General features: G+C 33.2%; 1 protein-coding gene across 1 annotated transcript in view; it reads right to left on the reverse strand.

Moving 5' to 3' along the window:
* LOC125059044 (nose resistant to fluoxetine protein 6) overlaps positions 1-27,423 on the reverse strand; it is a 45,128-nt gene that overhangs the window by 918 nt on the left and 16,787 nt on the right. The window contains exons 3-10 of the mRNA XM_047663225.1: positions 14,551-14,744; positions 11,362-11,626; positions 9,214-9,374; positions 6,235-6,403; positions 3,245-3,438; positions 2,412-2,541; positions 1,531-1,720; positions 878-1,020 (exon numbers count right to left, since the gene is read on the reverse strand). Coding sequence (XP_047519181.1) covers positions 878-1,020; positions 1,531-1,720; positions 2,412-2,541; positions 3,245-3,438; positions 6,235-6,403; positions 9,214-9,374; positions 11,362-11,626; positions 14,551-14,744 — 1,446 coding nt within the window. The remainder of the gene's footprint in view (positions 1-877; positions 1,021-1,530; positions 1,721-2,411; positions 2,542-3,244; positions 3,439-6,234; positions 6,404-9,213; positions 9,375-11,361; positions 11,627-14,550; positions 14,745-27,423) is intronic.

Genomic DNA, 27,423 nt, shown 5'->3' on the forward strand with positions numbered 1-27,423 from the left:
TTAATTAAATTAATTTTCAAGTCTTGTTTTATGGCAAAACATTATATAAATTTAGGCTTCTTTTAATGACGCTTTTACTGATAAGTATTTTCTAAAAATAGTAATTAACTTACAAACTCTATACTGAATCAGAGAATACTAAACAATATACTGTTATATAATTTTAAAACTTAGCATAGCTTAAGACCCCGAATGATAAAAGTTTATTTTACTTTAACAGAGTGAATGGACATTCTTTTGTTTGATTCACCGGAATTTGGAAGTTTATTACGAACTTTTAATTGGGTTTACTTTTGGAAACTTGACCAGAAGAATTGAAAGAATTAAGAAAACATATTTCAAATTCTTTATTGTTGATCTTAAATTTGTGTTATTCGCGTTAGCAATATTATAATTTTAAAGCATTCGCGCGTCAATTAACTCAGAACTAGGCAATTTTATACAGTTTTCACAAACCCTATTATGAATCGTCCAGGAGAATATAGCAGTGATCTACTAGCCAATTACTAGGAATGGTATTTTTATAGATTTGTCAAGTTACTTAAATAATATAACGTTAGTAATAAAATGTGCGTTATACACAATATATTAGCTATAAAGATATAGATCAGTGTTTCCCAACCTTTAATATACCATGCGCCAACTTTGCATTTCTAGAAATCTTATGCAATATAACAAAATTTTTAATATAAAAGAATTGAATTATTCTCTTAAGAAATGTAGATTTCAGGAAGAAATCACTAGGAAATTGTTTACGAAACACAGTAACTAAATTTTCATAATTTATTTACTGTGTTTCAAATTTGTATTATCATTTGGATTGTAACAATCACATAACATATAATATAACATCACTCGTAATGTGGTGATTCCTTACCAGTAAGAAAGGAGAATAGTACTCAGCATGTCTTTGGACCCCAACATTGTAGAAGAATATGGGAAACTGAGTAAGGTAGACACTGTACGCGATCTTATTGAAGAACTTGAACACTGGCGACTCTACGAATGCTGTTCCGATACCTTGAAAAGAAAGATTTACTGAAACTATTTGTGCGTTAGTCTCCATCCTATTTTTGAATATATAAAAGTATAAATAGTTATATAGAAGTAATATACTAATCTTTCTCTATCACATCGTAAACATAATTTGAAAGAAAGAGACGAAATAATAGTCTAGTTAAAACAGACTAATTTAGATCTGACACCAATACCTTAAACGAAAATATTTAAAGTGAAAATCAACTTAGAACTCTGATTTAACTACCAATTAAATTAAATTACAATAAGTATTCTTCAAAGTTATTCGTATATGTTCTATGCAACGTCAACATTGTTTCAGTACTTTAGCCTGTCTCTTATAGTGTTATTATAATTGTACTATGTTTGTAACACTTAAAGAAATACATTAAAGAAGAGCGAGACGCATATATCGCATACACAAAAATAAAATACAGAAATGTTGTAATTACTTTAAAACTCTATCTCTCTGATATTTATAAAAAGTAAGTAGAGTACAAGTTGATAGCATACCTGCATAATCATTACAAATAGCCCAATGGGCAATACTCATAAAGAGGCCCCATAAAATCGGCGCAAACGCAGCGAACATAGCGGCCTGGAAGTGCTCATAGGTGTACCCTTCAAGACCCATTTTGTAAGGGCTGGCTATTGTGAAGGCCGCTACTGACCAGCAAACGAACCATACTAATCTGGATTGAGTCTAGAAAACAAAAACAAATCTTTAGAATCTAATATTACTGCCATGGCTCTAAGTCGGCCTTAACTGTGATGCATCACTAATTCATATCATGACATCGAATAAGTTTCCATGTGTCTTTGTCAATGAAAATTTGTTTGAAATTCATAAATTAATTTTAAAATTTGTAAATAATAATATTAACAATATACTTTAAAAAAGGAAGAAAAATATGATAGAACGGCCTTATCGCTACTAAGACATATCTTCCAGACAATGTACCATATTTAATGAAACTAAAGAGACAACAGTAAAAAAATGAAGTGAATGTTAAGAAGTGCAAAACCTATTTTATAATAAAAAATAATATGACAAATAAAATAATGAAATTTTAATATTAGAACAAAGACAGATACACCATGTTACACAGAGGAATACGATACTGATAGGAAATGCTTATATAAGACGATAGTGAAGAAGCCGAACGTACATAATCAGGAAGGGAAGTCCAAAGCTTTGGTTGGTTGGTATTGTGTTGTTATAAAACCAACACAATGATTGATTTGCCCACAAAGTTTGTGTTATGTCGGTCGGTACCTCAAGTATAGTATTTTTATGTTCTTAATCAAATAATAATGGAATTAGTAAGTTAATATAATTGTTCATTTAAAAATAACAAGTAATCAATTGCATGTAGTTAAATTTGTAAACTTACATCACTGAGATTGACGCGAGATTTTTTGGATTTGATGAAATACGCCATCAAGACGCCGATGAGGTAAATGGTGGCTCGGTGTGTTGGTAGAATGTAGGAATACCTCGCTGCGTCTAGTAACTTTGATACTCTGCCGAATATTAGGATAATATTAGTGATAATTAAGAGTAAATAACAGGGATAATTGGTTTTTGTTTAGAACTAAAACGAGAAATGTATTTTGATATACGTTAGTATTCCAAAGTAGAAGCATTTTTGGACATAAACTGCCTAAGACGATCTAAAAAATTAAAAAATACGTGTGGTACTCACTAAACTTATGCAATATAATTATTTATTTATTTTTTGCAGTATTTCTTTTCTTTGATATTAATTCAAGTTTTTTCTTTGATATTAATTCAATCTACCACTCTACCAGACTCAGACTAACACACCTATCCGATCACGCTAAACCGATGTGAGACGCAGTATGCGTTCTGTCCCGCTCTAACGCGTATTGGCCGCACCTATATTACGTCATCGTGTGTTACGTTTATTTCGTTACGGAATTTCTTGATTCGGTCGCCGCGCTCAAAGCCCGTGATAAAATCTATGCAATAGCTAAAAAATATTTTTTATAAACTATATTATTTGTATTAAACCAACAATATTTTATACCAGGTTTAAATAAAAGGCTATTTATAATATCATCTAATCGCGTCTCGGAATTTCGTTTTTAAGTTGATAAAAAGGGCTTGTACAAAAAAATATTACACTCTGCATATGTCTGTCTAATAGTCTAATATTGGAACACAAACTATGGTTAAACTACATTTTATATATTCTATACTTACGATATTCCATAGTAGACGAACATGCTGATGTCATACCAGTGTATGGCCAGATACCTCAGTGCCGTAGAACCTGCTGCAATGGCCACGATTAGCGCAAGACCAGTTCGTCGGAACCGCCACAGAATGAGCATCAGAGGGAACGTTGCCACGTACAATTGCATGTCAATGCCTATTTGATGGGTGTGAGTGAGACACTGAAATATTAACAAAAATCTTATAAACGGTTCTCAACTAAGAGTTATGTATATATATATATATATTCTACAACCTTGGTCTAGACCTGAGAGACAAAGAAAGCAGATTTCTGTCATGTTCATTAGTAATTCAAACAACCGCTAGATGGCGCTTAAATAAATGCTTTTAAAATGATTTGTAGACGGAGATATTTTGACCTTATTGACTTACAGTGTGTTCATAGGTTTATATATTACATATTGGTTGTTGTTTGCGAACAAGAAAACCAGATAGAGGCTCTTATTTTCGCATTTGTTTTAATAATATTTTTCGAGCTTTCTGTGCCTGACACTCGGTATCGATATTTGGTCTAAAACATGCCATTATTTATTTTACTGTACGAACAAGAGTTAATTGCTCATAAACAAAATTCATTAGTGCACAAGCGGAGTTCGATTACACGACTACAGAGTTAAGAATCGCGCGCTAACTAAAAAAGCTTAATACTGCTTTAACATGAGCTTTGTCTTGAAACTAATTAATAGGAAAACATTAAAAAAAAAAAAAAAAATTAACTCCAAAAAATATTTCCAAAGCCTGCTTTTAACTTTAATCACGACGAAGCAATTATCATGTTTTTTAAGAATTCGCAACCTTAGCCTATTGAAAGTTAATTTTGGCCGACCTTACTTGAAGGATAAAATTTAAAGTTGCAATTAGCCAGTAGACCATTTACACCGAAGGTCTTGTGTACATCTATTTTGTTAAAAACATCGTCGAATAAGGTCAAACATCACTAATGGTATTCAAACACTCATTACATTTGACTTAACAAAACATTTTTATTCAAATATCTTTTTCAAACGAATTTTGAATCAATCTTAGTTACCACCGTTTCCGAGCTACCGAGAGGAGCAAGGAACGTGGGAAAACGCATTGATATGCCCATATCATACGCCCTCCATGACCATCCATCATCAGGCCATCGCCATGGCGTGACTTCTCGGTGCTGTTGTTCATCACCCACTTCATGGAGTCAACGCCACCAACAAATTTGCCTGTTCTTAGAAAACCTTGTTCTTCAAGATGGACACGACAGTAACCGTATATAGTGTTGTGAGGGAAATGAGCAAGAATTTAAAAATGAAATAAGTGCAGCTACAAAAAAAAATTCTAGCACGTGCAATTAGCATCTGCAAGTAAGCAACAGATTTGGTTGGGTTTTATTAAATGTGGTGAGGAATGATGTGGCGACCTTTGATGACTCCCTGTCACCAGTCATACAACCGACTAGCTGGTTCAGGGTTAGACAAAGTGCTGCCTGTCCTTGTAATACAGCTAAAGAGACGGTGTTACATGTTCTGACCGACTGTACAATGTTTGGATACGACAGGTATAACACTGAACAAGCTATGGGAATAAAAGTAACAGAGACAAATTTAAAGGAAATAATTTTCAACATTAGGTTAAGAGGCATCTTTTTGGAATTAGCTGTAAAGATCCTACAAAAAGTTGTTAAAAGAAATTGGTAGTAGTGTTTAATCATCCGGGTTACCAATACCATTTACGAAGTTATTTAATACCTCCGACGACAACATAGTCGGGAATATATATAGAAAAGATTTAAAAAAATATCCGACTAGCTGGAAGGCCCCAGTGGCTAACGTTGAGAAGTTGTAAATATTCTTAGCGGTCGGAATAAGTTTATTAGAGCGTTACAGGGTTCCTCATCGTACTAGTTTGTATCCGATTTAGGTATCGCTACAGATGCTTGATGTTAGTCGCTGACTTAATAGTCAACAAATTTTATTAAGAAACGTTTAAAGAAGCTACGTTCATTAGCATTCTTGAAATTAAGAATTTTTTTTGCTAAAATGTAAATTTGTATGTTTTATGATACAGTGTTCAAATGAAATGTGTTAATCTTAATTAACACTTATCTTAAACCAGACTTGCAACTCTGTCTCAAATATTATTTAACGTAAAAACTAATTATTTGAATATTAGAAAAAAACACTACTAAAGGATTTTATAATAATAAATAATCAACAGTGTTTTCAATCGTGGATGGAAAAATTCTTGGTGAATGAATTTCTCATTGCAAATTTCAATTATCAGGCGTTATTAACAATGCTTTGCAATATGCACCAGTTCCCAGCCTCTTATATAAGTTATTGGTGTCACCCACTTATCTATTGCGAATCTTTGATCTCGATTCTGCATTGGTTTTTCATTAATTTTCCTATTTAATTTATAAAATATCTGTTAAAATTTTTATTTTTCCTGTTGCGGTAAATATAGTTTTTAGCGGTGCATAAAAACAATGTTAGCTAATTGGCTTTCCGTTTTTTAACAATGAAACGCTCTAACACTTCCTCTTGCTATTAATGTTTAAACACATTATTGTTCGTATTTAACACCGGGAACATCGTAAGGCTAAGCATGCTTTAGACCCAAATCGGAGCACGTCAGGCAGAGTACGCTGATCACCCTTCCCTATTAGAAAAATGGTCTCGAAATAGATACAAACAAAATACAAATACAAAAACATATTGTAGTAATCTGTCTAACAAAAAGCGAGGCTGATATGATCTTCTTTTCTTTTCTTTCTTGCTTGAGCAGTGTTGCCTAGTGGCTTCAGCGTGCGACTCTCATCCCTGAGGTCGTAGGTTCGAACCACGGCGAATGGACTGTTAATGTGCGAATTTAACACTCAAACGAAAAACAAATGATTACGAAAGATACAGAAATCTTTGAGCCCCTAACCTAAAAAGTTGTAGCGCCATTGTGTTTTCTATGTAAGAAGTAATAGTTACCATTTCCTCAAATCCAAAGTAGTTGTGTATGAAAAGGAAACTCTTCCACATATTCTTTTCGCAAACTCGGCCATGTTCTTCCACCACCAGGTTCCACTGGGGTCCGTTGTTGAGGTCAGGCAGGATGTAGGTGCAGAACAACATCAGACTCAAGAATAGTGGAAACAGTCTGAAAACAGGGGGTACTTATTAGTATTAATTATACAAGATTAGGTGGATTAAGAAATCGGTAAATCTGCCTATAACTTATTTACCGCTTATAATAAAGAAATAAAACCTTATTGTACATAATAAAAAGGATGTTTTGTTAAAAAGAAAGTGCACTAGCCCTCACACTAGGATTCCATGTGTCGTGGGCAGCTAGTCTCTTCCATTTGATATGTTAACGGTACTTGATATACGATAATAATTTCTACATAACACTTACATTTTATAATTAAACTTTTTGCAGAATAAGAATATTTTCCGTTTCAGCGGACAGGTTAAAAGATATTGTTTAAGATTGTTAGTGAATGTATACAGTTTTGAATCGTTAGTGAAAATTTTGTTTTTAAGAAAGTGGTTAAATATAAGTGCGTTTTGTGTGTATGATGTGGTGTTGTCGGTATTTGTTTCCATAAAAGTCTGCATATTGCTATTAAGTGTAGTTTAACCGGTAAAATATTTGTTTCATTGTACAATTTTGAAGTTGAGTAGTGAAAAGGTTTCATATCGGATCTTAAGAATGGCGCGTTGGGCATGTTTAATTTTCAGCAATCAAACGGAACTCAAAATCGTTACGTCTTTCCTTTCATTATATATATTTTCGCTTCCTCAGAGAAGCCAAACCTGAGTCATTAGTTTAAAAATAGAAAAGTTGAAATAAGACTCGACTTAGAAGGTGACTACTGAGGTCTTAGCATCAATTTCACGGTCGTTAAAATGCACACTCCACTGGCGCTGACATTGAGCTGGCATATGTTTGACCTGAACAAGCAGAACCTAGCCACTAAAATAGAATTCTACAATACATGTTTATTGTTTACTAGTAGACTCGGCCTAGCGTTGCTGTGGCTAAGATTTTTGTTATATTACCTAGTAGTAAACTATTCAAGAGAAACGGCAGGAGAACACCAATACACCATGCTTTTTTGGTGGTTATGCCATTAAATTGTAGCTTATGTGTGAAACGTTGGTATTTATTTTGATAAGGATATACCTATGTACGAATAAAGAGCCTTTTCTAGCGGTGGTATTTTAATAAAAATAATAATAATAAAAGGACGCTTATTGTGACGTAATTATAAAAGATAGAGACATGCTGTCGCGACATTTTTTATAGATAGTAATGTGTCCTGAAAAATTGAAATACATAATCGTTTTCGCACGATTGAAGGAACTTTTTTGTTTATTTTTTTACACCTTGGGTTAGATTATTATTCAAGTTATAGTAAGCATCCCTAACTTTTTTGAAAATGAAACATAGCCTATGTCATTCGGGAATAGTGTAGCTTGCCAACGGTGAAAGAATTTTTGAAATCGGTCCAGTAGTTTCGGAGCCTATTCATTTCAAACAAACAAAAAATCAAATCTTTCCTCTTTATAATATTAGTATAGATACTTACACTGTTTTATTTTGTTGCCAAAACGGGTTATTCAAAGTAAGAAATATTTTTTATTTTCTAGCCCGTCTAAATGGAGAAAAGCTTAAACGTTTATTTTCTAGACTTCATCTCAATCGTGTATAACATCTTTTAGGGTTAATGAAAATGCAATTGTTCTGTTAGTGTTACACAAGTGGCTAAGTGCAGTAAGCCGGAGATTTTAAATCTCGACCAATTTTTCTATATGCCAGATTAACACTAGGAACAAACGTATGTCGCAAAAGCCTAATCACCCATTTGCTTTTAGAGAATATGAAAAAAAGTTGCAAAATGTTTCTATCTATTGAATCTTCCGAGCAGATTATACGTAGATAAAATGTTGTTCGCTGTAATTGCAAAGTAATCCCATATTACTAATGTGTTAAAATCGGTTTATTGGATTTAACGCACACGTGTTAAATACTAATGACGTAACAAATTTAGTTTTGATCGGATTTCAATGTGTAAGCGAATTAATATTTCATAATTGTTAGTGCAACATTGGATTTGATGTTTAATAAGCAAAATAACTCTGAAATCTTATTAATTAAAACCTCATTAAATGTGCTGTTTTGTTATCTGCAACTTATAACATTTTATAAAAAAAATGTTTTTTTTTTATAATGTACTAGATGCTCCCTTGAGCAGTGTTGGCCTAGTGGCTTTAGTGTACGACTCTCATCCCTGAGGTCGTAGGTTCGATCTCCAGCTGTGCACCAATGGACTTTCTTTCAATGTGTGCACTTAACATTCGCTCGTACGGTGAAGGAAAACATCGTGAGGAAACCCATATATCTTAGACCCAAAAAGTCAACGGTGTGTGTCAAGTGAAGCTGATCACCTATTTGCCTATTAGATTTAAAAATGATCATGAAACATATTCAGAAATCTGTGGCCCAGACCTAAAGAGTTACAACCTGTGCCACAGATTTTTTTTACTAGATGCTCCCGCGAACTTCGTTTCGCCTTAATTTTACTTTTCACTTAGCCTACCTTTTAAGTACACACCACTATATTATGGGACATTTCTATGCTATCCCATAGAGACTGTTTGCTTTTACGGAAAAAACCTGAGCACTTAATAAAACTATATTTATCAATTTTTTCTCTCCATAAAAACCTTCATTAGAGTTCAAGGAATACATAAATATATAAAGCACTTAGGTAAGGATACGTAGTTTGTATTATGAAATGAATAGATATATATCGATTCTAGTATATAGCCCAACAAATATGTGGAAATGAGAAATTAACTCGTTGAGCTACAGGTTTTTTTCCACAAAAGTTCCACAGATTTTTTCTTCATAATATTCTTATAAGTATCTGTGTGTGTATGCAATATTCTAATAATCCATACCTGAACCATCTAGATAGGAGCCTGCTCTTAAAGTCAATAGTTCCTCTTTTCTCTAGATCTTGCAATAGGTTGTGGGCATTCAAAAACCCGCTGAGGTAGAGAAAACTGTCGGTGTACACGATCGCCGATCTACCAATCACAGCCCAAGGCATTCCGAATACCTGAAAAAATGTGTTACTTTATTGAAGAGTATTTAGTTATAGATATTCTATAGTTTATGTATATAGTTACGTATACTACAAGTTATACAAGCACGCATAACTGGCCATCAGTGTAATCACCTTGTGAAGTACCAATTCGGCTTCAATATTTGGTTTTTCCCAATTTCGATGTGGTCCTTTAAATATCATTAATGCACAAAGCATAATATTGAAGTTGGCATCGATTTAGGGAGTTACAGAGTACCAGTTTTAGACACGTGATCTACGAAGATGGTGCTATTACGCAGTCTTATTAAAAATGATGACTAATATAAACGTTTCCTTCAGAACGCCCTTGCTGGCGTTAAAGATGCAATTAAAACAAATCAATGATTCAGGGTGATGATTGAAGGGTATTCACGTGTCTTGACACACCTATTTATGACACAGCAATTTTTCCGCGTTATGTTCTTAATTGAAGTACGAAATAGGTGTAATTAATTAGTGATTTTTGACGTGATAACGTCTTTAAAATCGTTTTAGTCGGGTGACATGTTCAGATACTTGTGTCATACCAAAACCTCACGAGCGCGATCGCAGGTATAACGAGATAGAGACGGACCGATCTCCCGTCTCATCTCGAGCGCTGCCAGTCATTCCGTGAATGTATGAAGAAAAATGTATATCATAGTCGAATAAGTAAACTTGTCATTTTACACCCGAAATTTATCATCAAAAGTGTGAATAAAACGATAGGTGTAATTTAAAATTTGAAAAAATTGTTATCTTCATTAATTCCTTACTTCCCAAAAACTTATATCACCATAAGACGTTATCACGTAAACATCTCGATCGTAAACCTACTTTACAAACAACCAATATTTTAATTAAATACGAACTTTAAGTTTATAAATTTTAAGACAATTTAAAAAAAAGTGTAGTTATTATGATTTGATATACAGATATTGTATCTCAACGCCCTTTTTAATGAAATTTTTTTTATTGATTATATTTAGTAATATTTGACACGTGGTGGTAGACATAAAAACCATTTTTTTTTTAAATTCATGTCTTATATTATGCCTCCTTAATTTAAAATATAATATATGTAGCTGGGTCTAATGCTGTTGATGGTAATTGTTCCGGGTTAAAAGGCACAGATCACTTGATTATGAATAAATAAACGGAGCATAGTTACGCAATCATGGCTGCTGCATGGTTTAGGGAGATTACAAACTTTATTGGAGATTTAATAAGAAGTAATTAAATTTTCTAAATTTTTTCGAAGTATAAAAATTATCTCTAATAAACTATTAAAATTTTACTAAGTGTTTTTCCTTACTTATAAAGTTATTTCTAAAATATTGAAAATTATTTTCTGAGATATAGATTTCTTTTTATTGACATAAAAATCATTTCAAGGGTTCTGTTTCAAACCATTATGAAATGGTTTTTCCGTAAAAAGTAACCTCAGTAAGGACGATTTGTACTTGAAGGAAATCAATGTTAAAACCTTAGATCACGCAACATTTAGCTAAGTTATGCGGCATATTGTGTCATTGTTATTATTACAGTCAGATCGCAAAAAAACTATAACTTTTTCATAAGCGCCCTTTAACGGTATTCAATAAAACATGTTTTATAATCAATGTTGTCAAAAATATATTTAGCTAATAAAGTATATTCAGATATACACATTTCTCTTAAATCAAAGTCAGTCCCTAATATTTTATTATTTTATTTTTACATACTGTTGTTTACTAAAGATTCTCTTTGTTACGACAATTCGTCGTATATATGGTGTTATTCCTTTACATTTTTAATGTTAAAATTATAAATAAAACCTTTTTTAAACAACTTATATCAATGAACAAAAATCATGATTTAATTTCTTTATGTAATTACTATTCATAGGATGGAAGAAGACTGTTCACCAAAATTACTGACAGTCCCCAAATATATCAATATAATTTTACTAAATATATCATAAAAATACAAAGAATCCTACCTCTGCATAACTAGCTTTGTTGACATAAGGGCTATGCGCCATTGCCATAGACTTATGAGCAACGAGTAGCGCAAATGCGTTCATGCCTCTAAATACATCCACCCCCTTGACTCGTGTAGGTGAATCCGAAAGATCGAAGACCTTGCGAAGGTTGCGTTTCAAAGAAAACGCGTTTAGTAACTTTTCAAAATTCGTTGCACCCTCCTTGCCATCGTCGAAAATAGTTCCCAAGGTAAGGAGAAGTAGGACTCCGAGGAAAAATGCTCTGTAATATTGAGAATAACGTTTAATATGGGGATGATATTTCTGTTAATGTTCTGGTGATGTTTAAAATCAACGATAAATGTTTGAGTCAACGATGAATGAGATTTTTGGCTATATTTTGATGGTAGTTACTACAAACAGTTATCATAAAATTAAAAAAAAAACAAAAAATAATCTTTGCAAATATTTGCTAAACCTTAAATGTTATATAAATAGAACAGCTATTATTTCTAAAATCAATTTTAGTTATATTATTTACTTTATGCAATTCATTTATGATTAATGCCCATAGCGTACAAACAGCCCTTAGGGACCTTTAAGAAAAGAGCGTATCAATTCTTAAACGTGAGCCTCTTGTCCCTATGCCCTTTGTTATATAAAAAAAAACATCACGGGTTTGGAAAGGATAAAAACAATACTTCGGGCTGGATAGATAAAGATTTGCATTATTAAATTACTTTGATAGACACATGGGTATGTCTATCTCGTGCCCACTTAAGGGAACAATATACCCAAATACAGTATCAAAGCTTTATTAGGCAAACAGATAACGAAATTTTTAATACTGTCATGGTCAGCTGTTATATAGAAAATCATTTTGTATTTCATATCTCTAACAATAGCTGTAACAAGCGATCCTAAGGCGAACACCGGGCGGGTCCTATAGCCTCTTAACAATCACAGATTTTGTAACAGAAACAACTACATAACGCAAGAGGAAAAAACCGAACAAATTTCGTAATTTTTGTTATTAATGCAAGTATTTATTGTAAATTAATTGCAAATGGTTTATAATGTTTCGACGTGTTAATGCATAGGCACCAAGGTTAGATATTAAGTTGTTTTTTAGAACTATAAGAAAAGGCCTGTAGAATTCATAAGTGTACCGTTTTCCTTTGTTTTAAATTTTGATTTAGCGTTTACTTGAGTAAAAACAGTGATTTATAATATTAGTAATTTAGGATTACCGGACAATAATATTTTTTCTATTCGTATGGACAGGGCTAATATGCAGCAGGGCTATTCTACCGTCGTATCTGGTAATACAGATTTCCAATGATTAACTAATTTGGCCCAATTTTAATAAAGTTTTTGGAATACCCGTATCAAGGGCGGATCCAGCTTTAGCGCCAGGAGGGGGTCACATAGTCGTGGTCAAGTCAAGAACTTATAATTTAATTTTGATAACAATAGATAGAAGTAAAAAGTAGGTATTTTATTAATGTACGTAAGTATTGCACTTATATTTATTCTTTATTGTACACTTGAAAAACTTAACACATAATATTGTGTACATACAGGTTGGTCCAACTAGTGACGTCAATAATTTTTTTTAGATTCCTCACACCTAGGGGCATACGAAAATACCCCAAGTAGGTTCCGCGATTTTTTGTAGTTTTCGAGTTATAATTTTTTTTTGTGTTTTTTTTAAGTTTTCTCCCAGAGGTTTCAAAAATTCCTATCTTTTTTTTATTGTAGATATTTTGCAGTTTTTTTTCTGTGAAATATTTGTCTTAAATGTTGTTCAAATAAAAAAATCTCAGCTTCCTACAATTAGTTAAAGCTAGGTACTCAAAAAAGGTTTTAAAGTTAGAAGTTTAGTTTTTAGATGGATTTGTCCAAACATTCGACTTCAATTTAAAAATACAAAAAGAAGTTTCCATAGGTTCTGGCTAAATTTAGAAACTCCGCAGGGCTTGGGGATTTTTGAAAGAGCTGGTTTACCCGAAGGAAAGCTACTTTTTTTTACGGGTATTAAAATCACATTATAAAGTTTAATTTACCATAAGAATAATAAAAGTAGAAAAAAACAATTTTTAGCCTATCCACCAAAAAAAAAATCCACCGATTACAACAAAAAAAGACCAATTAAGTACCATTTTTTTTCTATGATTTTGGTAGCTTAGAACCCTGTGGATTTTTTAAACTTAGCCAGAAGCTATGGAAACTTCTTTTTGTATTTTTAAATTGAAGTCGAATGTTTGGGCGAATCCAGCTAAAAACTAAACTTCTAACTTTAAACCCTTTTTTGAGTAGCTTTAACTAATTTGAAGAAGCTGGGATTTTTTTTATTTGAACAACATTTAAGACAATCATTTAACTGAAAAAAAACTGCAAAATACCTACAACAAAAAAAGATATGAAGTTTTGAAACCTCGCTGGCAGAAAACATTAAAAAAACACAAAAAAATGTATAACTCGAAAACTACAAAAAATTGCGGAACATACAATATGGGGTATTTTCGTATGCCCCTAGGTGTGAGGAATCTAAAAATTTTTTATTGCTGTCACTAGTTAGACGTCAACGGGTACGTTTTTATGAACGTGGAGAAGTGCCAGTCCGGTTAGGCGATCTTCAACCATTGAAGATCTTAGCCACGATTTAATTCTGCGCAACGTAGAGAAAGACCTTTCTGCTGTCGCTTCGCTGACAGGGTAGTGAATCCAATTTTCCTATATTAGGATACATATTGATGTCACAATTTAAAAAAAGACTATGTTATGATATGTTGAAGTTAAGTCGTTCCGATTCTGATTGAGGTAAGGTCTAGCTAGACGTTTCATAGTCGACAAGCGCGCGCAAGTGTGGCGCGGAAAATTCATTTTTCGATGCGTTCGTTCCCAAACGTTTGCCATCATACAAATTTATTATATTATATTAAATTAATTAAATATTGAAGGTATGTAGTTACATATAATCTGTATGGTGACAAATGTATATATAAAATCATTATGTTCAATTAGTGGTCCAGCTAAGTCCTGCTCAGGGGGGGGTCATGACCCCCATGACCCCCCCCCTGGATCCGCCGTTGACCCGTATGATGTCGTAAACGTATGAAATCGAAATCACTTTTACAGGGTAAGCCTGCTAGACTTATGTCAATAAACATGTCTTATAGTTAGATAGAGAGTTGTATAACTTACATTGCTAGAGATTTTCCAAAGGAGTACGGCCGCTTAAAGTGTTTAACAGTACACATAGTGTTTTGTACTTTGGCAGTCACTCCAAGATGTGACAGTTTGTGTGAAAGCTCCTCTTCCAAGTCGAAGCTACTGCAAGAACTTGGTATACAGACACCCCATAGCAGACTGGAGTATCTGGGTACTCGGTGACCCATCTGAAATCAAGAACATTTACGGAATTTAAGAACAACATAATTGCACAAAACTTTGGAATATTTTGCTATTGGAATTTACGAAGTACCGGCGCTGATTAAGAATTTGACAAACAACAACGACTGAAGCTCAAAGTTGATTGACAATGTTTGATGGGTAGTAATAAATAAAGATAGTAATAAAAAATATTACTATACAAAAACTAGACCACTAAAAAATAAATCTAACTTAAATTTTTAAAACTCATACTAACTTAACTAATACTAATATTAAGGAATGTAAACTAACCAATTGTTGTATGGATTAATAAAGCTTTAATAATAATAATAACAAGGATGTTGATAGTAAGGACTAGTTAATTCGTAACATACACATGAAATCAAAGCTCAATAAAAACAATATATTAGATCAATATATGTGAAATGTAAATATAGTAATTTGTAAATAGTAAATAGTAGATAGTTATATAATCCCGTGTGTCACCACCATAGGATAATTATATTTTATATAAACAAAAACCATTGCAACATAGTAGTACAAAGATCCTTTATATTTCAATAGCCGAAGTGCTGTTACATGATTTACGAACCACTCTTACATGATTTACGAACCACTCTTAGTTTTTACTAAGTAACGTTTCCTTGTAGAGCGTGAGAACAATGTGTCAGCACAACGGTCACGTAGGCCTTTAAGAATAGGATATAAATATAATAGAATACTTGTAATATTTAGTACTAAACGGACCTCAAATCGGACCGGTTGTATTCATTTTAACTTTAAGTTTTTAAAAACCCTTTTTCGCGGACACACTACTTGACTGGCGCTGAGGACAGGATAGTCGCTCTAGCTGCACGTACTTCTCAATTATCGGTTCGAGCATCAAATTCTGCTTACCTAAAAAGGGGAAACTACGTCGCGATTGCTAAAAACGGCTATTCAAAAGAACAAATAAATTTGTCAAGAACGCAAATCCAAAAGCGTTAAGGGTATTTTGTGCGAGTGTTGAGGCAGCGATGTACTGGTAAGTCACCTTTTCACCTTTCAAATCCAGCCCTCTCCACTTTTCTTTTGTTATTTTGAGATCGACATCTCTCATCTTAACGATAGTTTTAAGACTTTGTTAGAGTTAAATTGATATAAACGTAAATTGTAATAAGTTAATTAAAGAAACATAGAAGTAAGTAGGTTAGTGCATGAAATTCTGCAACCCCTAAAGTAAGTGTACCTAATTATAAGTTTAGATTCACATCAAATTCTGTGAACCATAATTATTGGGTAATTGTGTAATTGTTTAAAAAAAAAAATGACGGAAATTAAGATACTGCCACGTGAATTCTCATGTGTTATCCCGCTCTTTAATGGAGACGGAAAATTACTTAACACCTTTATCGACAAATGTGAATATGTTATTACCGTTTACAATAGCGTTAACAACCCGGAGCAGGAATTATACCTGTATCATTTATTAACTAGCAAGTTAGTAGGCAAGGCTGCAGTGTTAGTTAGTGAGAGACGGGACATTAAAACATGGCTAGAATTAAAATCATTATTGATTCAACATTTTGGCGATCCTCGCTCGGAGGAATGCATTGCTATTGAATTGGAAACTATGAGATTACAAAACAATGAAGACTACATCGATTTCTGTAATCGAATTCAACATGTTAAAAGTTCGTTAATTGCGAAAGTAAACTTACTTACAGACCAACATTTAAAAGCAAGTAAAATCACAATCTACTCAAACCTTGCGAAGAATGTATTCTTATACAATCTTCCCGAGGACTTAATTAGAATCGTACGATTAAAAGGATGTGATAGCCTTGAAGCTGCCCTCTCCATCGTATTAGAAGAGGTCAACTTCAAATACCAGTACCAAGCCCATAGCACTATGTTAAGGTCTAATATACAAAAACCATCCATATTGATGTCATCCCCAGAGCAATTAAATAACCAACATCTACGAAATAATTCATTTGTGAATCCATCCCAATTTAAACCGCAGATGCAACAAGCCCCACAAAGTAATTTTAAGTTTGGCATTCCCCAAAATACAGCATTAAAATCTAACTTTCAGCCCACTGGTTATAGACCACCATTTCAACCCTCAGGATACAAGCCAAATTTTCAACCTATAGGATATAAACCCAACTTTCAGCCCACAGGTTGGCATAGGCCACAATTTCAACCGACTGGATATAGGCCTAATTTCCAACAGAATCAATTCAATTATGGAATCCCCAACCAAAACTTTCAGCGATTTCAAAATCCACCAAATCAATTTAAATTTGGCATTCAACCAACACAACAACCATATAGACTAAATAGTGCGTTAAAAACTGATGTTTCTATGAGGACAGCTCCTCCTCAAAGACCCACTAATATGAATCAACTATTTTATAATCAACTGCAGGACGATTATGTAAACTTCCCCGAATCAGAATACTACCCTGAAAACTACGATGATACCGAGTACCCTGAATATTACCCCGAGGTCGAATATATACCCACAGAGGAAACCCCTGATACTTCACAGGAAACTGAAACCGAAAATTTTCAGACAGAAGCCTCGTCCATAAACCCGACATAGTTCAAATTAATACGGAAAAGGTAAATAAATTACCACATATTTATATCCCCGAAATTGACGCAAAATTTATGATAGATACTGGCTCTACTAGATCATTTATGAGCCCTGATATGGCAAACTTTTATTTTTCTGATTTTAAGTACGAAGAACCGTTCGAGGTGATAAGCACTCACTCACGAAGTAAACATAATGAAGTCATACACATTCCCTTACTGAAAACGTTTCAGAGTCCGCTCAAACATAAATTTTATTTATATTCTATTGATAAAAATTATGACGGCTTAATTGGTTCCGACTTACTGACAGAATTACAGGCAAGTGTAGACATGAAAAATCAATTGTTAATAACACCTAACACAGTAATACCTATTATTTATAGCCCCTCTCGTCAAATCGTACTTGAACCACGTTCAGAAACCCGTGTTAAAATTCCAACTAATTTACAAAACGGTGAAGCCCTAATTGAATATACAGAATTCGGTGAAGGCATCCGCATGCCTTCAGCTCTTGTGAAAGTCATAGATCATCAAGCTTCCACAGTTATTCAAAATCTAACTGACCAAACTGTCACAATTACATTTCAAAAACCATTTAATGTCCAGCCCTTTCAACAAAACGATATCATGTGTTACTCCAACACAGTTACAGACGACATTCAGGTTGACGAAATCCTAAAAGAAAATCTTAATAAAGTCCGCCTTGATCATATGAATGATGAAGAGCGAAAAGCCATATCACATTTATGTTACGAGTTTCGAGACATATTTTATACTGAAAAATTACCGTTGTCATTTACAAACCAAGTTAAACACGAGATACGTACGACAAATGAAGATCCGATATATGTAAAACCCTATAGATTACCCCCGATTTTAAACGACGAAATTAATCGACAAGTAGAAAAATTACTGCAGGATAACATAATACAGGAATCACACTCTCCCTGGAGTGCACCAGTTCACCTGGTTCCCAAGAAGTTAGATGCCTCTGGTGAGAGAAAGTATCGCATGGTAATCGACTATCGCCGCCTAAACGAGATCACTATCGATGACAAATTCCCCCTGCCAAACATAACAGATTTATTAGACAAACTAGGAAAAGCTATATATTTCAGTACAATTGATTTAGCTTCAGGTTACCATCAAATAGAAGTTTTAGAAAGAGACAGAAAGAAAACCGCGTTCAGTACACAGAGCGGCCATTACGAATTTACGCGTATGCCGTTTGGTTTAAAAACTGCGCCTGCAACTTTTCAGCGCGCAATGAACAACGTTCTCAGAGGTCTCCACAACATTCATTGTATGGTGTATCTTGATGACGTCATCATATTTTCAGCCAGTTTACAGGAACACATACATAAATTAAGAACAGTTTTTCAGCGACTTAGAGACTCAAACTTAAAAGTACAATTGGACAAAACCGAATTTTTATGTAAAGAAGTTCTCTACCTTGGCCACAAGATTACAGAAAATGGCTTGCAACCAAATGATGATAAAATTCAAGCAGTCCTGAAATATCCTTTACCGAAAACCACAACTGAAATCAAGAGTTTTCTTGGCCTTATCGGTTATTATCGCCGATTCATAAAAGACTTCGCTAAAATCACAAAGCCGCTGACAAATTGCTTAAAAAAACGTAATAAAATTGTAATAGATCAACAATATATTGACGCCTTTCAAAAGTGTAAGGAACTATTAACAAATGCACCTCTTCTACAATACCCAGATACAGAAAAAACCTTTATCCTAACGACCGATGCTTCACAAATAGCCTTAGGTGCTGTACTTTCTCAAGGCATAGTAGGCAACGACTTACCCGTTGCTTACGCGAGCAGAACCCTCACTGAAACTGAATCTAAATATAGCACGATTGAACGTGAGCTTTTAGCCATTGTGTGGGCTATCAAACATTTCCGCCCCTATCTTTATGGGAAGAAGTTCATTATTTACACAGATCACCGCCCTTTAGCGTGGCTGCATTCTCTTAAGGAACCCAGTAGTAAACTCACCCGTTGGCGGTTAAATCTCCTGGACTACGACTTCGAAGTAGTCTACAAAAAAGGGAAACAAAACTGTAATGCTGATGCTTTATCTCGTATTAAAATTAACGCATTATCCGATAAAGAATCCATGAAAGTAAACTGTGATAATAAGGAGATACAAAAACGATTGCGTCGCGATTCACAAGACTCAAGAACAATTTCAATTACTGACTCTGAACATACAATCACTATTTCAGACATAGATTCGCAAAAATCCAATGAATCTTTCGAAAAAGTTACAAACCCGATTCCATCTCTTTCGAGTAAATCTGAAACTATACATTCAGCACAAGACCTTGAGTCACACGGTATTCCTATTTTAAACGAAGCAATTGATTCGAAGCCTAACCAAATATTAGTTTTCCAATGGTATAAAAACAGCATTCAAGTTCGTGACGTGTCCCGTGAAAAACAAAGAATCTTAGAAGTTTTTCTACCCATAGATAACGAAAATTTAATCAAACAATTCCTGAAAGAATACATAAAACCCAAAAAGAAATATTTTATATATTTCGAAAATACGGAACATCGCAAACAATTCAGCAACATGGTAATTAGGCTTTTTAAAGGTGGATCAATTCAATTTTATGAGTGTACGGAAAGAATCGTTTTTATTGACGATGAAAATGAACAGAAAGCCGTTATTCTGAAATTTCATCTCGGAAAAACCTGTCACAGAGGTATTCAAGAAACTTTTACACACATCAGGCGACACTTCTTTTGGAATAACATGAAAGAAACTATATCAGCAGTAATTAATTCTTGTGAAGCCTGTAAACAAATGAAATATGACCGAAAGCCTTTGAAACCATATTTACAGTTAACTCAAACGCAAGATGCCCCATTCCAGGAATTATTTATAGATATATTTAGTATCGAAGGAAAAACATACCTCACCTTAGTTGACGCTTTTAGCAAACTAGGACAGGCGATTGAAATTCCTAGTAAAGGCACACCTGACGTTATCCGCGCACTAATAAAATACTTTTCATTTTACGGTATACCTAAGAAAATAAGCTGCGACCCTGGTACTGAATTCAACAACGATCTATTGAAAGAAATGATGTCACTCTATAAAATCCAAATACATATCGGCACGCCTAGGAACCCTAATTCAATGGGAATAGTTGAACGTTTTCATTCCACCTTAATCGAAATTTACAGACTGGCAAAATACGAACAACAATGTACCGACGCCGCATCTATTATGACCTACTCTATCATGGCATATAATAATGCGATTCATACTGTAACAACTTTAACACCGTTTGAAGTAGTGTTTGGCCATGTAGATTCTGAAAACCCATTCAATATAGACTTCGAGAAACAATACTTGCAAAAATTAATTAAAGACCACGCCAAAAGAATAAAAGTTTTATACAAATACATATCTGATAAAATGTTAACGTTTAAGGAAAACTCTAGAGAAAAACGCGGTGGCGAATCCGACGTCCCGTTACCAGAAGGGAAAACCATTTTCACAAAATTAATAAACACTCGCAGAAGTAAGGACAAACCTTGTTTTGAAAAGGCCAAAGTTACAGGAAAACCTGAAAGAAACACCATCCCTATTACAATTAGAGGTAAACACAAAAAGGTACCAATTAAAAACATAAAACGACCTTCAAAGGTGGTGCTTAGTGATCATGATGACACTCACGAGCCCCAGTTTGGGCCTTCAACTTCAAAAGGTTGAAAACAATTCAGGGATCCGTAAGACAGGGAACAGCCTTCATCCAACAGGATAACTGGCTTATTTTTAAGGTATTAGATTTAAATGGCCTACTGATGGAATTAGGATATAACAATAGGAAATATAGTAATTTTAGTAAGATAGTAAGTGATGATAAGCCTTAGTTTAAAGAATTTTTAGGAATTAGGGAACAAGTAGAGTATTTGCAAAGAATAACTACTGAAAAGATTAGGCAAATAATCCCTTCACACCGAGTACGAAGAGGAATATTGAACCCTCTAGGCTCTATTATTAAAATGATAACTGGAAACTTAGATCAGGAAGATGCTCAACGATATGAACAGTTAATAAATCAATTAGGAAATCAACAAAATTTCCACAAACAAGCGTTTAACAGTTGTTTTCAAAATGTTAGATGGACTCATTAATTCATCAGAAATATTACACAATAACTCAAAAAAATTATGGACGAAAAACTAAAACGTGTAAAAAAAAAATGTTAATAGACATAAGTACTAAAGAAAATAATGCAGTATACTCTACATATGTTTTAAGTTTATATAATCTTTTTGTAAGTAATTTTAGAACGCTTTATATAAAAATAAGCGAATTAGAAAGATACGATTAATATTAAATCATACATATTATTAGATAGACAGGAAAATAACTTTGTATTAGAGGTAGCTTTAATAGCCAATTCAACTTATAGTTATAATAGAATGTATCCCTTACCTATCTTTCATGACCCTAAAAACCTAACCTTAATAATCATTCCTAAATATCCCTATATCCTGGTGAAAGGTGTAACATACTTACCGCTTATACAGCCTTGCAAACAAGCCTCTGAGGAAAATTATCTCTGCACACAAGAAAACAGGGGCACCGTATCCTGAAACGACAACCATTGAGGAGTTGATGACCTTCAAGGAAAACCCATCCAACTGTTACCAGAATATAGTAATTATAGAAGAGGTAAAGGTACAAAAAAATATCAACTAATAGATGAATATTATACACCCGTAATCAAATCATTATTCAAAAGAATTGCAAAAATGAGATAAGCCGAAACTCTATAAAGGGAACATATATAATTACTATAGATTAACCCTGCGATCTCAACATCAATTACATCAACAGTGTTCATACAGAAAATATGTCATCAGAACGTATCCCATCCATTAAGCTGCTGGAGTTACAGCCACCAGTGAACTCTAAGGAAAATCAGAATCCAGTAAACTTACAAGGAATGGACCTTAGTGACCTGCAACACATGTCTTACATGCTGAAACAACTTAACATAGATAGTGATAGTGAAATGGGCAATTCAGTGAAAGTGAAAAGCATTAGTTAAGGCACTCTTTTATTGTATTTTGCTAATTGTTGTGTTTTTTATAAAAAATAAGATTATTAATATGTTGCAGTGGCGAAATAATCAGAATTTGCATGTGCAATCCCCTGATAATTTCGCTCTTAAGGAGGGAGGAGTTATATAATCCCGTGTGTCACCACCATAGGATAATTATATTTTATATAAACAAAAACCATTGCAACATAGTAGTACAAAGATCCTTTATATTTCAATAGCCGAAGTGCTGTTACATGATTTACGAACCACTCTTACATGATTTACGAACCACTCTTAGTTTTTACTAAGTAACGTTTCCTTGTAGAGCGTGAGAACAATGTGTCAGCACAACGGTCACGTAGGCCTTTAAGAATAGGATATAAATATAATAGAATACTTGTAATATTTAGTACTAAACGGACCTCAAATCGGACCGGTTGTATTCATTTTAACTTTAAGTTTTTAAAAACCCTTTTTCGCGGACACACTACTTGACTAGATACATCTTAAAAATAAATATATCGTATATATAGCATAAAGCTCTTTTTACATATATTAGACATGAAAAGATATAAACGCATCGTTCAAGGAACATTTAAAATTCTAATACAATGAACATTTAAAATTTGTTTACAGTTGCATTGTTTAATTGTTGTGTCTTGATTTTGTATTAGTCAAGGAATTGTATTGCTCAACACAATAGAGACCAAATTAGTTGACAATGTGTCTGATAGCTTGTCGGAATATTAAAGATGGGCCTTGGTATTTGCGTGATCGCGATACACGTACGATATGAGAATTAAATCAATAAATTATTACACCTTTAAGATACTTCTAGAACATTTTGGCTGTCTTTTGTAAAGAAATATAGTAATACAAATCGCCTCCGTGGAGTAAATGCATGTAAAGCCACCTTACGTTTGGGGTCGGATACCCCCCCCGGCAGCACTTATTTATTAAACACTTGGTACAGAATTCTGTGTTTGCCCATACTGCAATTCTAAGAATATCCATCGCTGTGAATAGAATACTAAATGGTGTCAATGGAAGTGTATAGGATTTTTGTTTCATTATTTTTTTCTTAACTCTTTTGTATGTAAGTAAAGGAAGTTTTACTGTGGTGTAGCCCTTCAGGCACCAAAGTGCTTTTGAACTCTTAGTTTATTAATCATGCTTAAGCAATAATATTGAAAAAAAAAGGTAAAAAAAATTATGATTTTGAATCGACATAAATAGATATAGAAATATAGTATAAAATCGTTATGAGTAAGCAATGAACTGGTTTCATTTGAAATTTGAGCTCGTAATGGGCATATTTTAAGGTATTTGCAGAGTTTTAGTTTTAATTAGTAATAATAAAACGTTTTCTATGTATTTGACTCGACAAATATTTGTTATAGCTAAGGTTCTATATATTTAATTACGTAATTATACATAGAAAAGGCCCAAGAACAAAAGGCATAAAAAGATGATGGTATAAGGTCGTAGCATAATATGCAGCATTGAATGAAGCTAAAAGAAGACAAAGAACGGATATGTCAAAAAAATTAAAATTACCCAAAAGTGATATAAACTATATATGAAAAACAGGTGTTTATTTAATAAAGTAATACTAAAATGTCTGAATGTTTTATTATAAGAACAAAACGGAACATTAATTATGCTTTATCCTGTTATTTATGACAAGCATTTAGGTTCTAAAAAAGTTATAAATAATACAAAGTTTAAGTTATAAGTTCAATCTATATATAAACAATTATTTGACTTATAATATTATTTTCTCACGTGTGAGATAAAAAAATCCACTCATGATAATTGAGCGAATATGATTTGCATAAATCACGCGAATGTTGAGATAAATAAATATCGGTACCCAGTCAGTCGGTCAGAGGGTTGTCTTGAATAATAACTATATTTCATGTGCATATAACAAAGGAATATATGAATTCTGGTTGTATTTAACGCTACATACAGTGTTGTCAACTGCTGCTTAAGATATCCTGAATCCGATATCGTAGCACAGCTTACAAAACTTAGAAAACCCCTAATGGGCTGAATGTTCTGAATCGAGACTTAGCGGTATGTCGTATGTTACCTCTATGTTAAATTGCAAGGTAAATAATGCGTCATTTGAGTAAGACCCTTTGACTTATGATTTTTTTCAATATTTAAAACTGTGTTCCTGTTTTTTAAAATCTATCCAAAAATTCATTAGTCTTATTAGCGTTTGGTAACTTGATTTGACATTAATGTTAGCAGTATTGTTATTTGGTCCACACATTAACACTGGAAACAGGTGTAAATACGGAAGGTCCGTGAAGGATAAAACATTATTATTATGTCAACTTTGTCTAATACATTAAAATTTCTGTGATGCCTACAAGAAGAAAAAAACAACGACAAAGAACCCAAGGGCCCGATGCGCTAGTGTGGTCCACCTTTAATGATTGTAATACATTTTCTGTAGAACTCTTGATCTGTCTTGGTTAGTCCGAAAGACCGAGTGTAGATTTGATTCTCGGTGAAATAATAATTTTCTCGCAGTAGATCTGATATTGTTAACTATTTTACCATGTCTTAATAATTTTCGAACTATTCGAAATTTTCAAAAAAAAATAATTCAAAATTTATAACACAGTAGTGAGACTGAATTCAGTATCTACAGTCACGTAGTTAAATCAAGATAGTTAATATGTTCTTAGGTTTGTTTGTTAAGGAGTGGCTCAGAGCGGCAAATTGTCTTGCACGTCAGATGCTCTGTCAAGGTTAGTGTAGTCCTTTGTGACTTCCTTAGAAGAAATAAGCGAGATTAATCGTGTAATACGTTCAGATTTTTATCCGAAAATTCTTTCGATATAATATGTTTATTGGTGACCTGTGGGACCCTTGGTCTTGGCCTCAGATTTGTGTGTTTGTTTCGTGATTATTTTCCTTCTAATAGACAAACAGTCACTCTTTTATGCCTCACACACGACGTCGACTTTTTGGGTCTAACGCAAACCGGTTTCCTTCACCGTACGAGCAAGTGTTACGTGCGAATGAAAAGCCCACGGGTGCACAACCGGGTTTTAAACCTACGGCCAAAGATGAGGGTCGCACCTTCAAGCCACTACACAACACTGCTCTGTATTAATTGAATTGAGTATGAAATCCTCTTCTAGAGAATTTGTAGTGTTGTATTTACTACGAGTCTCTCCGACTGCGGCTTTGAAAGCTAGTACATATGATTAAATTATTGTTTGATTTTCATTTCCAGGGAAATAATTGTATAAAATATCGAATAAAAAGCAGTTAAGCATTTTCCTCTAAATACCCGACCGCAGCATGTAGGCATGTCAAACGTCAGTGTCCTGCCAATTTGCCATTTTGGCCCATTTAAATTCCACTCACGTAACGATCGCATCTCTAGTGACTCGATTCCACTCCAAGAATTGCCAGTTCTGCTAATAAAGCACGTAGGGATGTAAAAAACTATCTTCAAATATAATACGCAATAAAGAAACTCTTTTTAAATTAATTAACTAAGTTTGTTAAATACAATGTGAGGTAGACCATATCAAAAATTCTAAATTAAATCAACGCTTTCGCAACGAGTGACAGACTAACATTTGTTTCTCAAAGCCACTTTTAATTTAATTTGTGTAATAGCAGACAAATATACCCACAAAAGCCACATTTTAATTTAAAATAACGCTATGATATTGGGAGATATTTGAACAAGTTCATAATGTTCATACATTTTTAGATCTTGGTAGGATCAAACTATGTATATAGAAACAAAGACGTCGCAATTTTATATAAAACGGCAAGATTATATAAAATGTTGCTTTTTATGTACCTAGATACCAATACAAATACAAAACCATAAATATTAAGTTATTTAGAAGAAACAGTCCTTAAGCCTAATGTTATTCACGATAATCAACATGCGTCGATCTTTTTTATTAAAAACCCTCAACATTTTATAATATAAATCAATAATTATAGACCATCTAAAGACACCACAGATCGTCACAATGTAAATTTGTTAGTGTTATAGATATGCAATTAAGTTTATTGCATAAAGCTTAAACTACTTATTTAAAAGTGGAGTCAACTTTTAAACAACAATACAAGTGACCAACATTGAATCGTCGTCATTTTATCATGTACAATTGTTTATGATGTCTAAACTATTATTCTAATTTATGACGCGCTTAAGATTTAAAAGTGAAGTCATGACATTGAAGTGTCTGAATGACATATGTCAACACCAAATCGGATATCTTTGATGTTATCCTTATGTAATATGTTGAAATGCAAATATTTCCTCTATAAAAAGGTTGATAACCTCAGAGCAAATCTGCATAAATATTTTAATAATATTCTTTTACATTATTTGTGTGACCGATTTTCGTGTTCAAAAATAATTTGAATGATTTTCGGTACTGTGACTACGAAGTCTACTTTTTTGATGTACCTTGCGTTGGTTTATTAATCTTTTTAATGCTAGGTTTTCGACAGAGTACAAACCTAGGATCTTACTTACTTTTCGCCTCATGTCCTAAATTAACATAAATTAAAATACTATTTTTTGTAATTTATGTTAATAATAATAATGTGTTTAAGTCCACTTAATTATTAAATTATTAAATAATAAATTCATAAACTTCTAACTGTTCACGATTTAGTGATTATATTTTGTATATCAAAATTAATCGAAATCGATTCAACGAATTAAATTCTCACTATACTACCTAAAACATTCATGTTGCATTACTCTATATTCTTTATTTCAGCAAAATATAATTTATTTATGCCCTGTTATGCATAAATTATCGAAATATGATAATTTTACAAAAACATTAACAAGGAGAGAGTTCATACATCAATTATTATATAATTTGTATTCGCGTCAACTGTTTAATAAAAACATTATTCATGAACACGGCAAGTGTCAAATATGGCTGTGTTAATAAAAACCTACATTTTTAAATTTGTATTTAATGATGAACCGTTTATTTCCCGTGCCTTCT

The sequence above is a fragment of the Pieris napi genome, chromosome 19 (assembly GCF_905475465.1).
Source record: "Pieris napi chromosome 19, ilPieNapi1.2, whole genome shotgun sequence".
NCBI classification, from domain to species: Eukaryota; Metazoa; Arthropoda; class Insecta; order Lepidoptera; family Pieridae; genus Pieris; species Pieris napi.